The sequence below is a fragment of the Astyanax mexicanus genome, chromosome 2 (genome assembly GCF_023375975.1).
Source record: "Astyanax mexicanus isolate ESR-SI-001 chromosome 2, AstMex3_surface, whole genome shotgun sequence".
Taxonomy (NCBI): Eukaryota; Metazoa; Chordata; class Actinopteri; order Characiformes; family Acestrorhamphidae; genus Astyanax; species Astyanax mexicanus.
Window position 1 is genome coordinate 7,212,688 of NC_064409.1, and position 14,564 is coordinate 7,227,251.

The following is a 14,564-nucleotide window of genomic DNA, read 5'->3' on the forward strand; positions in this document are numbered from 1 at the left end:
GCGCAGCGCCCTCTGCTGGGCGGATTATTGTGTAGTTACTGCTGATGCTGGTTCTGAGCTCTAGAGGGCGCTGGACTATTTTACACTGCCTTAAAGTACTCTGATAGATTCTGCATGCACTGTAGGTGCGTGATGGAGAAGTGAGAGACTGAAGAAGAGACATCATTGAATACTTTTAAGATCATCCGACAGGAGTTTGCCGGTCAGGAACCATAAATATTTCATAAAAGTAGCAATAAAAATAAATATATATTTATTTCAGTCACTGACAGCATGTTTTACACTATGCGAATAGACAAAATCAGTGGATTTTAGAGGTTTGACTGTAATATCTGCAATAAACTAGTGTTGCTGGGTTATACAGTTTTTATACATATATGGCCAAATTTAATTGTGTAAATTTAGATTTTTAAACCCCTGCTCTTTGCAGAAAAAATACTACATTTCAAAAATGTTATGACAGATTGGCCAATCCATTTAATTTAATAAAATGTAATTAATTTAATTAATAAAAGGAAGCTATTTCTCTCTGTAGGTGCGAACTGGGCTGGAGCTGGGTATATTTTGGGGATTTTTTATTTTATGGTATTTTATGATCCACCTCTATCTGCTGCCTCTCAAATCGGTAATGGACACTTTTGACACCTATAGGGTACAAAAACACAAGCAATGGAATTCAGTTGAACAAAAACTTTATTTTATAACATAAATGCATAAAAAAAAAACCTAGACATAAAATGCATAAAATGATAAATGAGCTAAAATACCCGAGTATATTAATATTTTTTATTCACTCACTGCAGACAGAACAAAAAAAGCGTTCTAGTAATCTGCGAATGCTTTCGCAGGTTTTTAACTGATGATGTTCTATTTAGGTGTAAAAGACGTGAAAATATTTTAAATAATATATTAATAATTATCACAATATAATAATTATAATAATATATGTCCACCACGAACACCGACACCCATCTCTTATTATTTTAAATAATATATTTTAACATCATATCGTGAGTTTAAATATAAAGTTACCTTGTTTTAAGGAAACGACTGAAGAGAATATGGTGACTTTTATTTTGAAATAAATATTGTCTCCGGAAGCTGCGCGCTTGAAAGCGTGTTTGTGCCACATGTGTGACTAGCATGCCTGAGTGTTTCTGAATCCAGCTTCAGTCAACAGCCCGAAAATAAGACAGTATGGAGAGTTTAACCGGGGAGGATCTCACAGACACACAGGTACCGGATCTAAATCAGTTTTCTCTGAAAGTTAGACTTCAGTAATGTGTTCAGTGTTTAAACCTGTAGAGTTTAGCTTATCAGAACTACTGTTACTAATCTACTACAGTGTGAACTGCTACTGAGTCTGTTTCGTTTTTACAATTACCATCGCTTACTTCAATTAGGCTGGTTTGATTTTTATATAGATTAGAAAACTGAATAAAAAACACAAACAGCTACTATCTAAGTTCAGAGAACACCACCCACCCAGTCCAGTTGTAAAGTGTTGTGCTTACAGCTGTACTACTAGCTAATTGGCAAATTGACAAACGTGGTAAACTCTAGATACAAGTAGCTACATTCATTACAGTAATTTAGTAGCTTGTATGTGGTTTGGGACGCAGCCAGGACTTGTGGAGGGAGGAATTAGGTGGATCAGGTAGACTGGATTAGGGTTGGAGGTGAAGTCTGCAGGAACCTAGATCTCTGTGTGAGATTAGTGCCATGGGGCATATAGATTCTCAGCTCTGATCCTGGAAGTGAAGACCTCATGCCCTGCATAGTTTAGTATGTTGCTTGTTTTTAACACACCAGCTAGAGTGTATTGTTGTTTGCTGTGTTACACCTTTATGCTGTCTGTCCTATTAAAGAAAATCTACTCCAGACATATTATATCTGTCCTGTATCATTTATTTACTTAATTGCTGGATAAACAGTTCTGGAATAAATTAGGAGACCACTTCAGTTTCTGAATAAGATTCTCTGATTTTGTTATTTATAGGTTTATGTTTGACTACAATGAACATTGTTGTTTTATTCTATAAACTACAGACAACATTTCTCCCAAATAAAAAAAAAACATTATTTAAAGAATTTATTTGCAGAAAAAGGAAGTTCATGTTCATAAAGTTTTAAGAGTTCAGAAATCAATATTTGGTGCAATAACCCTGGTTTTTAATCACAGCCAAGATCTTGGCATCATGTTCTCCTCCACCAGTCTTACACACTGCTTTTGGATAACTTTATGCCTTTACTCCTGGTGCAAAAATTCAGGCAGTTCAGTTTGGTTTGATGGCTTGTGATCATCCATCTTCTTCTTGATTATATTCCAGCGGTTTTCAACTATTAGTGTTTGATCGTTGTCTTCTGTTACAATCTAGTGAAAATCTCAATTTGGGGTGTGCCATTTTATATTGTAAGCAATAACACTAAAAAATTAAATATATATCTAGAATATCATTATCGAAAAATACCCTGGAATATTGTAATATTATTTTAGGGCCATATTGCCCACCCCTAATGTCAACACAAAATAAATCTCTACTGATTAAAGCTGGTAGTTAACAGTTAAATCGGGTGTGCTGGATTAAGTAGGTCTTCATCCCTACAGGACTAGAGTTGCCCCATTTCTGATTTAGTGAATTAACCACTCTTTTTTTTTTTGCTTGTAAATATATAAATATATTTTTTAACATCCTAACATCTTTCCTGTATGTGTTATTCACTATTTTTCAGCCACAAGCAGATATGCCGGTGGATGCACCTGTACATGTTAATCCATCAGCGGGAGAAGACAGTAGCTGTGCTACAGAAAAACAAAGCCCTAAATTTGTACCTGTGGATCACAATCTACATGAACATAAGAAGCCAGAAACTGACAGTGCTACAGAACAATGCTCACTAAAGAACCCTGATGCTGTACCTGATGCAGCTACAGCAGAGGCTGACTCACAGAAAAATGAACCCATGGACATAATAGTATCTGACCTGAAAGAAGAACCATGTTCTGGCTCTTGTAACGAGGCTGTGGGTGAAGCCACAGTGAGTCCCATCAGCGGTGGAGGATCTTTGACTTTGTTAAGCCAGCAGTACAGAGATGACAGCTCTGAAGATCTCTCAGACAGGTATAAAACACACAAAACACTTAAATTATACATCATAACGAGCTTACTGTACTTACTGTACTTATAAAAACTGCACGGACTCACTAATTCACACTAGTAGATCCTGTATACAGTGTTTTTTAATGGTTTATAAAGAACAATCTTCAAGAGGTTTTAACTGTGTATGAACTTTGTAACCTGACATAGTTATTTACACATTCTGTTTTTAAAATTATTTATTTTTATCTCTTGCTTCATTACTGCCTGGCCAAAAAATCGCCACCAAAAAAAAAAGGTCCCACCTTTAGCTTTGATTGCAGCACACATTCACTGCGGCATTGTTTTAATAAGCTTCTGCAATGTCATAAGATTTTTTTAAATCCAGTGTTGCTGGATTAATTTTTCACCAAGATCTTGCAGCAGCATTGATGATGGTAGAGTCTGACCACTGCACAAAGCAGCTCTTCTCCATCCAGCACATCCCAAAGATTCTCAATGAGGTTAAGATCTGGACTCTGTGGTGAACTCTCTCAATCCATGTGTAAAAACGATGATCTCATGCTCCCTGAACCCTGAACTCTTTCACAATTCCAGCACCATGAATCCTGACATTTTTTATCATCTTGGAATATGGCCGTGTTCATCAGGGGGAAAAAAATCCATTGATGGAATAACCTGGTCTATATTCAGGTAGTCAGCTGACCTCATTCTTTCAGCACATACTGTTGCTGAACCTAAACCTGCAGACCAACTTCAGCATCAACCAACCAACCCCACATAATTTACTTACTTAAATCCAGGTGGAGACTTTTTTGGGGCTGGGCAGTGTATATAGAATCATTAGTTTTATGGAAAAAAAATGGCACCTAAACTTTTATATATATATATATATATATATCAGCCATATTTTGAGTATACAGACAAATCTGCTGTTTCATGTTCTATCGATTTTTGTGAGAGACTTTTTTCCTTTTCAGTGACTCAGACTCTTCTTCATCTTCATCCTCCTCATCTTCCTCTTCCTCATCTGGAGTCATTTGCTCAGTGTTGAATGAGATTGATCAAGACGATGACCAAGAAAATAATCTTGCTCCTGGGAAGAGGCCACCACCAGTCAAGACACAGGATGAGCTGCTGATTGAGGTGAGGTCATTGTTGTTTTACTGTGGTTAACTGCACTACCTCACACACTACACACACACACACATACATTAAAAGGCTCTACTTTTATACTTTATTTTTATTTTATTATAATCTGTATCATGTTATCTGATCTTTTTTGTAATTTCTCTCTGGCATCAATAAAGTATCAATAAATTATCTATCTCTGACACTTCAATTGCAGCGGAGACATACATAAATATATAAAATAGAGAAATAGACACTGGGGTAATAAACAAATACTAATAATATTCAGTTTCAGTTTTAATTCTACTTTAATTTTAATTCTAACAGCTGTACAATGTGTGTTGCTAAACTCTATGTAGACATATGGACTATGGTGTTATTAGTTAACTCTAACTAAGAGGGTCTAAAGTGCTGCCACTATGATCAGGAGATTGCCGATTTGAATCCCAGTCATGCAGCTTGCACCTTTCTCTCTCCGGTTGGGTAGATGGCGCTTTTTTCTCTCATCACTCCTAGGGTGATGGCGATCAGCACGAGTCGTCTGTGAGCTGATGTGTTGCTGCGCTTTCCTCCGAGCATGCTGTGAAGCTACTCGGGGATATACAGCTGACTTGTAGCTGACTGGGTAGGACAATTGGTCTTGTTAAACTCTTACTGATGTCCGTCCTGTTTGTGTGTAGGATCTCCCTGCAGTGGAAAATCTGAACATCAGCCTTCCTGAGGACACACAGATTGAGCCCATTGGAACTGTTTCAAGCATCATAGATCAACTAGGTATTCTTACTGTGGCATTCAAAGTACCAATCAAACCATTGTTTAATGGATCAATGTATAATTTTATTTGTAATTGTGTAGGAAGAGATAACAAATGATTAATTTAATATATCAGTCATATAAAGTAATATATTGCTGTTGTTTTGATTTTTGTATTGCTTGGTAGTAATTGTTGAATCAATGAAAGACTCACAACCCCTGAATGAAGACAGTGTCCTATTCAACAAAGACAGGACAGCTATTGGGAAGGTGAGTCCTCAGCATGCTTCAGATATTTCATATTCTTAGTGTTTTTAGGATTAGAATTGCTCTCTTTCTGATCTACATTCATTGTGACTTTAATCGTGTGTTGAGTTACTGTCTTTGTAGCTGAGTAGTCAGTAGTGTGTCTCTTGTGTCCTTTTTTTTGTTTGTTTCTATAGGTGTTTGAGGTCTTTGGTCCAGTTTTCCAGCCTTACTACATCTTAAGGTTCAACTCTCACGAAGACATTGAACAGAAGAACTTGAAAGTAGGGGAGACGATTTTCTTCGCTCCAAATATCAAAGATTTCACAGACTACATCTTTACTGAGCAGCTGAACAAGTGAGTAATCCGTCATTTCTGAATATTTGGACATGGCTCTCAGTCAGTCATATTTACTCGGATGTAAAGACTCAAGGATAAACTACTACCACTTAAATACCTTATGTTGGTGTTTTGCTTATGTTAGCTTTAGCATTTGATCACAAACAGCAGTCTGTTTTTGCTCTTATTGATGAATATTCTGTTTTTTTTCTTGCTGTAGATTTAAAGGATCAGATGCTTCTTGGAAGAATGATCAGGAGCCTCCCCCAGAGGTAAATGTGTTGCTTTAATGATCTGCCATTCTGTAAATATTTTGACATTTATCAATCAGGTTTTACGATGCTGCTCATTGTCAGCATTTATGGCTACGTTCACATTATCAGGCTGAAGTGACTTAAATCAGATTTTTTGCTTAGATTTTTTTAAAAATCATTTTTGAGTCACTTTTAATATGTGGTCCAAAATTGGATACATATCCAATCCAATTGACATGAGACATAATTATGAACGGTCAAAACTGAATTCATGCGTTTTTTTTTTTTTACAATCATGTGCTACGTGCTTCTCTCTCGTACCCACACATCTCTTGGTGCAGCTGTGCAGCTATATAGCTGCAAAAAAACAGCAAAAGCAAACCACCTGGCCTTTTTTCACCTCCTCAACCTGAGCATGAACTTCAGAGCAGCTGTTTACTCTCCACTCCAGCACAAGATGCTCCACATATCAGCTGCTAACAAACAAATCAATTTCCCTTTATAAAGCTACAAGTTTTCTCTCGAATATGAGATTTATTTTGTTGTTAGTGAACACACAGATTACACACAGATACAGGTCACTTACATATGTGAATGTATACCGTCAAGGTAGCCAAAGCCGATCTGAGGAAAAAATCGGATTTGAGCAATGTGGTTTTTAATGTGAGCGTAGCCTAAGTTTTCAACTGATCTTGGAAGTACCATTTTTGTTCTTTAGTAGCAATTTTAGGCTTGCAATCTGCCTATACCATCAATAATGCTGTTTGTAGATTGACTATAATTATATTGTGATTGCAGCTTTGACCTAATGTAATTGCAACCAATGACTAGATAATTTGTACCAGACAGCTATGAACCCCAATCAGTGGAGATTGGGACTGAAGTTTGCTTCCCTGCTGAGTAGTGTGTGAATGAGTTAATAGGGCGTGTGTTTCCTGTGGAGATTGCTGATTTGGGTTTATTGTGTTAATGGTGGTGTGTTGGTCTGTGTTGGTTTGCAGGCTCTGGACTTCAGTGATGATGAAGAGGAGAAAGTGGCCAAGCAGAAGCTGAAGCAGCAGAGGAGACAGAGGCAAGGCCGAGAAGAGTCGGACTCCGGTCAGTCACAGCACCAAACACTGCTCTGTGCCTCGTAGGGATGGGCGATTTATAGCCCTAAAATAATATCACGATATTTCATGGTATTTTTATGAGTGATATGACAAAAAACTGAATAAAAAAGACATTTCAAATATCTCCATATATCCAGGACTAAAATAAAATAAATGATACTGGCAGAGGTGGAAAGTAACTAATTAGATTTACTCACATTACTGTAATTGAGTAGATTTTATGAGTAATTTGTAATTTAAGTAGTTTTTAAATTAGGTAATTTCACTTTTACTCAAGTTCATTTTAAAACAAGTATTTTACTTCGCTACTTTGGAAAACTCCCCATTTTTGAGTAAAAAAATAAAATGCTGGGGAAAAAAAAAACCATTGTTTTAATAAAAAAAAAAAATTGAGTTTTGTTCTCCATGTTCGCACAGCTGAACTTTTCCCAGCAGTGTTTATTATTATGGTTAGCGGGAGAGACGCTGTGTCGAGTTATGCTACCCATCGATATGAGCTTCTTTACGGCACTGCTCATGCGCCCACCAACAGTTTTTTTTTTTTTTTTTTTTTTTTTGTGATTTCATAGCAATGGCAAGTAAAAAAAACTGTAAAACTATAAAAATACAGTTTATAGTCACATATATGACCATAACCTTGGGTTGGTCTGAACAAATACTGCCTGAAAGGTCAAAATTATTTAATTAAATAATTATTTCATTTATGATTTGTTGTTTTTACATCAAATAAATTAAAGTAACTATGTAACTTTTACTCAAAGTACATTTTAAATTGAGTACTTTTTTACTTTTACTCGAGTAGATTTTTAGATGGGTACTTTTACTAAATTACAATTTTTCAATACTTTTTCCAATACTTTTTCCATACTGGACAGATTTAATCTGTCTCTAGTAGCTATATAAAGGGAAATGAGAAAAGTTAGAATTTTTCCTTTTCTAAAAACGACAAAAAAAAAAAAACACTTCTAATTACATCATGTATCAAACATGCCTTTTTACTACTTTTATCTCCTGTAAGACAGATTTACCATCATTTTTGTGATAAAATTTATTGCTTAATTGCTTCTACTTCTTTTTAGTCAAATAACATGTTTTAATTATTTAATCAATCTCATAGATCAGGGAAATATCTACTAATTCTTCTATTTTGGTGTCTTTTGTCCAACAGAGAATGAAACACCTACTCCTAGACCTCAGAAACCCCCCAGAAGAAAACCAAAACAGAATCGGAACCCTCAGAGTGACCCCCCTCCACATCATAACCCCCGCGGCAGATTCCACAGCAACTTCCACGCCAACCCCCATTTCCAGCCCCAAGGCTCACCCACTTTTCAGCATCCAGGTAGCCCTCGTTTTCAAGCCAGAGGGACCCCCCACTTTCAACCAGACTATATGTTCCCTCCACCAGGACCGTTCCAGCCTCCGTTCCCCGGCCCCGGCTTCTCTCCCTACCCTGGACCACCACCACCTCCTCCTCGCATGGGCATGGGCATGGGCATGGGTCCGGGCCCAGGACCTTGGCCCCCTGGCCCTTACCCAGGCATGATGTTCCACCCTCCACCTCCTCCTCCACCACCTCCTCCTCCTCCTCCTTCATGTTAAAAAGAAATCCCTTTTTGTGACTTTTTATATTTAGTAATGTTTTAAAGGAATTAATTATAACTCAGAGAAGGACAATGTCCTGAGCATCCCTTCTCTGTTGTGTCTTCATGGCCAGAACTCAACTGATTGAACAGGAGCTGTATATTCTAATAGTTTTGTAAGGAAATGTGTCTGAAGTGGATTTGAAGAGATTATTAAACATATTTTTGTTAAAGAAACATGCTAAAAAAAAAAGCAGTTTAAAAATAGATTATGTGAAAGTCATGTAGTGGTCCCATTAATTTTTGTGTAAATATTCAGTTGTGAACTAAGGTACATATAACTATGTCAGTCTACGTTGTGTACAAGTGTACAAAGTTATTTTTTCCTTATTTTTAATAAAATAAAAATAATTCTACTTGTTTTCTTCAAATGGTACACAATGCATTTTATTTTTTCTAACTGAACAAGAAAATTGTATGACTTGTACATGATTAGCACATTAAAATGTTAAATATAACCTCTTATTCTGTAGAAAGCAGTTGGGCTTTAGAAATGATTTGCTAGTTAAAAAAAAAAACAAAGCTTTTTTTTTCCATTTTATATTTGCTCTGGACCCTTCTAGCCAGCAACTCCCATAAGGTATATATACACTACTGTGCTTAAGTACTAAAATGCTGTCTCTGTATCTAATGCAGTATTATTTTTCTCCCACTTCCCATTTTAAATCACTGTTATACACTGCCTGGCCCAAAAAAAAGTCCCCACCTGGATTTAAGTAAGTAAATGATTGTGAGGTTGGTTGGTTGATGTTGCAGTTGGTCTGCAGGTTTAGGTTCAGCAACAGTATGTGCTGAAAGAATGAGGTCAGCTGACTACCTGAATATGCTGAATATAGACCAGGTTATTCCATCAATGGATTTGTTTCTTTACTGATGACACGGCCATATTCCAAGATGAACAATGTCAGGATTCATGGTGCTGGAATTGTGAAAGAGTTCAGGGTTCAGGGAGCATGAGATCATCATTTTCACACATGGATTGAGAGAGAGTTCACCACAGAGTCCAGATCTTAACCTCATTGAGAATCTTTGGGATGTGCTGGTTGGAGAAGAGCTTCTTTGTGCAGTGGTCAGACTCTACCATCATCAATGCTGCTGCAAGATCTTGGAGAAAAATTAATCCAGCAACATTGGATTGAAATATATCTTGTTGCATTGCAGAAGCTTATTGAAACACTATATTAGAGTGTGTGAGCCTTTTTTTGGTGGCACAGTTTAAATGTTTCCTTTAAGATACCATGTGACAACACAAAAACATGTTATCTAATGAGGAAACTCCATTCAGAGCTGCAGGACTTTTCTCCATTGTATTGTCACACTAAAAATCTGTTCTGTTCCTCTCTTTCCCACCATCACTGTCTTGTTTTGAGGTGTTGTGCTTTTGTCAGCAGTGTTCAGCCGGGTCACAGTGTGTTTCCAGCAGACTGCCTGTGTCCGGGGCAGCACCAGTGCAGCTGTGAATTGGCTGCATTTCCCTTTTCCATCCAGTTCAGGCCACCTGCATGGAAACGGTACGCTGTGTTTGTGATCAGAGCTGCTCGGAACAGGAAGCAGATTAGCGCTGTTTATCTCACTGTAGCATATTGACTCTCTGCTTGAAAGGGACACTTTTGGATTTAAATGCCATCACTTCACTCTGTGAGAGAGAGAGAGAGAGAGAGAGAGCGGGTGGGAGAGAGGTGCTGATGTCTGTTTGGTTTTTAAATGAATGTCCTTATCTTTCCTCCAGCTTTGAGCTGAATTATCCATCCATTCGGCCATTCTGTCTTCTCGTGTGTGTGGGGGGGGGGGGGGGGTGGAAGAGGAAGAAAGCAAGTAAGAGCAAGAGCTAGAGGGGGTGTGTAGCTGGACATTAACCGGTGTATCCTACACACGCATACAAAGGCTATATACACTATACTATATACTATATACACTATAAATATACAAGTGCAGACTTGAGCAACACATCATAAAAGCTGCAGTCTCCAAAACATGCAACATCATACCCACTGTCAAGCATGGGGATGGTAGTATGATGATGGAGTTGCCATGCTTTATTGATGAAAACTTGCTGTAATTGACAAAAATGTTGGTCTCTGCCAGAAAATCCTACAGACAATGTCCAATTTAGTCTATGATCTAAATCCGATCTAAAAATGACTGAAAAATAAATGTGAACACCATGATTCCATTCTCTTCCTTACTTAAGAATTAAATCCAAAAATGTCTTCCATGTTGTTCAGTTTGCACATAGAGCCAGAGTTGCCAGGTCCAACAAAACTATCCAGCCCAAAGTCAGTCTAAACCCTGCCCTTCAGAAGCTTAAACTAGCCCAAAGTATATATGTCTGTCACACCTATAAAACAAATGACAAAACAACTATGAGTGCGACTCAGTATTTTGCTTATAAGGGATTTATTTCCAGTATTGCTATTTATCTTAAATCATTAATAATATCACATTAGTCATTTATTAGTTATTTTTATAATGTATTAGTTAGTTTTATGTCCCAGTTAAGAATGTTTAATAGTAACATAATTAGCAAAAAAATGCCTTTTACTTACTAATTTCTTTAACTTTACTTAACTTTTATTGCCTGGATATTTCTGGTTACATTGTGATTTTTTGTTTTTTTGGTGGCTGTGGTAAGTTTTAGAAATAGCCCAAAAAACCCACCCGGCCACCCCAGTTTTCAAACAAGCTCAATTTGGCAGAAAAAAACTTGAACCTGGCAACTTTAGTGCCACCTAAAGGATTAAAGCCAAAGCAAATATTTCTTTTTTTCTTTTTTTTTTTTTTTACATTTTTTAAGTAATTGTATTGTTTCATTACATGTATTTTATTATGAAATGGTTTACATTTTCCTCAAATGATAGTACTGAAGCTCAGCTCTCGACTTATACTTCCAGACCAGACCAGAAAATAAATTTGATGAATTTGGTGAGAGTGCTGTCTGAGACTGAGTACAAAAATACTAGCTACTGAGCCCAGCATGTACAGTATACAGGTGCAGCTAAAAAAATATATATATATATATATATATATTTGAAAAGTTACTTTAATTTAGTAATTCAGTTCAAAATAAAAAACTCATATATTATACAGATGTATTACACACAGAGCGATTTTTTTAAGCGTTTATTTCTTTTAGAATTAATTATTATGACTTATAGCCAATTAAAACCCAAAAATCAGTATCTCAGAAAATTAGTATATCAAATAAGACTAATTGGTACTTTAGGCAGTGTGGGCAGTGTGCCAAGTCTTGCTGGAAAATGAAATCCATAATGCTCCATAAAAGTTGTCAGCAGAGGGAAGCATGAAGTGCTGCAAGATTTTCCGGGAAAACTCTACACTGACTTTAGACTTGATAATAAAACACAGTGGATCAACACCAGCAGATGACATGTCTCTCCATTAAACCATCACTGATCATCAGTAATTTTTACATTTCATTTGTAAATCAAGGGATCAGAGTCTGGAGGAAGAGTGGAGAGACACACAGTCCAAACTGCTCGAGGTCTAGTGTGATCTTTCCACAATCAGTGATGTGTTTTTACTGCTTATAATCATCCTGTTCTGCCCTTTTTATGATGTTGCACATGCACTCCCACAGAGTACACACACACATCTGTTCAGGTAGCATAGAGATAATGATCTCTCTGTATGTTTTGGATAAGACTTCTGTTTTTTTGCCACACGCTTCCTTTAGACGCCATCCAGCCGGCTTTGGTTGCTTGGCAACTCCATAAAATGACGCTGATGCACGAAGGTGAACTCAGTAGCTTTTTTTGAGCTTCAGTGAGTTGGCTGAATTATGCAACACCTCTGGAGCCATGCAGTCAGAGTATTTTTAGAAATACATACTAGCGCAACTTATCTGCTAAATTAGTTCATACATAGATGAACGGATCGATGGACACTGTTCATATTAAAGGACATTACAGAGCTGCAGAACATTATTCATACAGAAGGAAATTGCACACGTAGGGCTTTTGATGATGTCAGGAATTTGAGCACATCACTGCCTAAACAAAACACCTTAGAACACAGGATGTAGACACTGAGAATATTCTGACACAGTATGTAACTGGTTCCTGTAGGAATGGTCTGAGTATCTGTGAGGGAAGAAAAAAAGAAAACTATGTGAAAGTATTGCATGCATGCTTAGGTTATTAGTTAAAGGAGAAGTCCAGAGTAAAATTGACTTTGGTGTAGTGAAACGTGATAATTTTTTTTTTTTTTTTTTTTTTTACGTCTCATCAACACCTCTCTGGTAATTCCTGGCCACTCATTCTCACATTACCACAGACCTAAAGACATATCCCATACAAGATAAAGGCAAAATAGCATAGGTTTACCTAGATAATGTTCCATATTATATAGACACTACAGACAAGGGCAGGGTTTTTAATATGTTTTGGAGCATTACTGTGAGGATTTGATTGCATTAGTAAGGACAGAAGCACTGATTATGGAAACTTCACTCTAGACCTCAAGCAGCTTGGACTGTGTGTCTCTCCACTCTTCCTCCAGACTCTGCTCCCTTGATTTCCTAGTTAAATGTAAAATGTACTGATGATCAGTGATGGTTTGGAGAGACATGTCATCATCTGGTGTTGATCCACTGTGTTATATCAAGTTCAAAGTCATGCTTTATGCTTCCCTCTGCTGACAACTTTTATGGAGATGCAGATTTCATTTTTCAGCAGGATTTTGCACATTGTCCACACTAAAAAAAGTACCAATTGGTCTTACATAATATTCTAATTTTCTGAGACACTGAGACACTGATTTTGGGGTTTTTTTATGGGTTGTAAGCCTTAATCATTAACAATAAAATAAATAAACACTTAAAATAGATCAATATCTGTGTAATACATCTATTATATATATTTGTTTCACATTTCAATTGTTTCAATTGAATTACTAAAATAAAGTAATTTTTTAATAATAATCACATTTTGGAGATGCACTAGTATGTGGTAAAAATTTGGCAGAAAAAGACTTATCCTTTCTAAAATTATAAGTAATTCACACAGTCATGTAAAAATGTCTGGGTATAGGCATGTGTATATTTTTGATATACAAAAAAAAACAAAACACAACTCGCTTTGTTTCTCATTTGTCTGGCTAGAAGGCATGAAAAGGGTGATGAGGTTAACACTGCGCGTGGTGGAGAGAGGAGACGAATAAGCAGCAGGCAGAGAGAGAGAGAGAGAGAGGAAGAGGGAGCACACGAGCAGGAGGGAGGGAGGGAGCGAGCCGGAGAGAGAGAGAGAGAGGGAGAGAGAGAGGGGAGGAGAGAAGAAGGATATAGGGGAAAACAGCAGAGAGGTAATGAGCAGCGAGCTGCTGGAGTATTAGCTGTCAGTGCTGAGCCGAGCTGAGCTGCGGGCTGATCTCATTAAAGGTGCGTAGAACAGAACAGAAGTCTGAGTGTGTGTATGAGAGATAGATAGAGAGAAAGAGAGAGAGGGAATGCTTGTGCATATGATGTGGTCATTCATGCAGGGCATTGTTTTTGTCTCTGTGTTGTCTGAGGCATGCACGAGAGGGGGATGGAGATATGGGAGAGGGAGGGCAGGAGAAAGGAAAGAAGACATGATAATAATAATAATATTAAGTGTACTTGAAGTTATCAATACAGTTAAATGTGTTTGTGCATTTGTGTTTCTCTCACAGGATGAAGCGACCGTTGCGACACGGTGTGTGCGGATCCTGAGGCTCCTTGGAAGTGTGTGTGTGTATGAGAGAGAGAGAGAGTGTGTCATTGACTTTCTCAGCTCTGTCTCTGCTCCTGCTGCGTCGCTCGCGGGAGTGTGTGTGTGCGCGCGCGCGTGGACGTCTCTGATCCCCCTTTAGCCCCTCCTAAAGCCTGTCGCCACCACAACCATGGACTGCGGACTGCGTCTGCCGCCTGTCATCGAGGAGGTCATGGACCCTGCAGGTGAGTGTGTATGTGTTTGTGTGTATTTGTGTGTATGTGAGTTCTTGTTGGTCTA

At 37.5% G+C, this 14,564-nt stretch overlaps 2 protein-coding genes across 5 annotated transcripts in view; both read left to right on the plus strand.

Annotated features, from left to right (window-relative positions):
* The first annotated feature begins 1,102 nt into the window (after positions 1–1,102).
* On the plus strand, positions 1,103–8,948 carry naf1 (nuclear assembly factor 1 homolog (S. cerevisiae)). Its single transcript, XM_022671870.2, has 9 exons — positions 1,103–1,236; positions 2,734–3,122; positions 4,079–4,244; positions 4,910–5,003; positions 5,170–5,252; positions 5,426–5,586; positions 5,789–5,840; positions 6,824–6,920; positions 8,103–8,948. The coding sequence occupies exons 1-9, from the start codon at positions 1,198–1,200 to the stop codon at positions 8,534–8,536; spliced, it is 1,515 nt and encodes a 504-aa protein (XP_022527591.2). The 5' UTR covers positions 1,103–1,197; the 3' UTR covers positions 8,537–8,948.
* A 4,902-nt stretch (positions 8,949–13,850) lies between these two features.
* Positions 13,851–14,564, plus strand: part of LOC103044440 (coiled-coil domain-containing protein 136) — a 60,236-nt gene continuing 59,522 nt past the window's right edge. For 3 of the 4 annotated variants that reach the window (XR_455017.4, XM_007252389.4, XM_007252386.4), the window contains exons 1-2: positions 13,852–13,972; positions 14,245–14,509. Coding sequence is in view for 3 of the 4 variants with exons in the window: in XM_007252389.4 (XP_007252451.1) it covers positions 14,455–14,509 (55 nt within the window). In the remaining variant the exon portion in view is untranslated. Of the gene's footprint in view, positions 13,973–14,244; positions 14,510–14,564 lie in introns of all 4 variants that reach the window. The other variant, XM_007252388.4, reaches the window with a different exon arrangement.

Coding starts and splice junctions, on each gene's coding strand:
- naf1 (XM_022671870.2), top strand. CDS start 1,198: ATGGAGAGTTTAACCGGGGAGGATCTCACAGACACACAG. Junction 1,237..2,733: donor AGGATCTCACAGACACACAG/GTACCGGATCTA, acceptor ACTATTTTTCAG/CCACAAGCAGATATGCCGGT. Junction 4,245..4,909: donor AGGATGAGCTGCTGATTGAG/GTGAGGTCATTG, acceptor GTTTGTGTGTAG/GATCTCCCTGCAGTGGAAAA.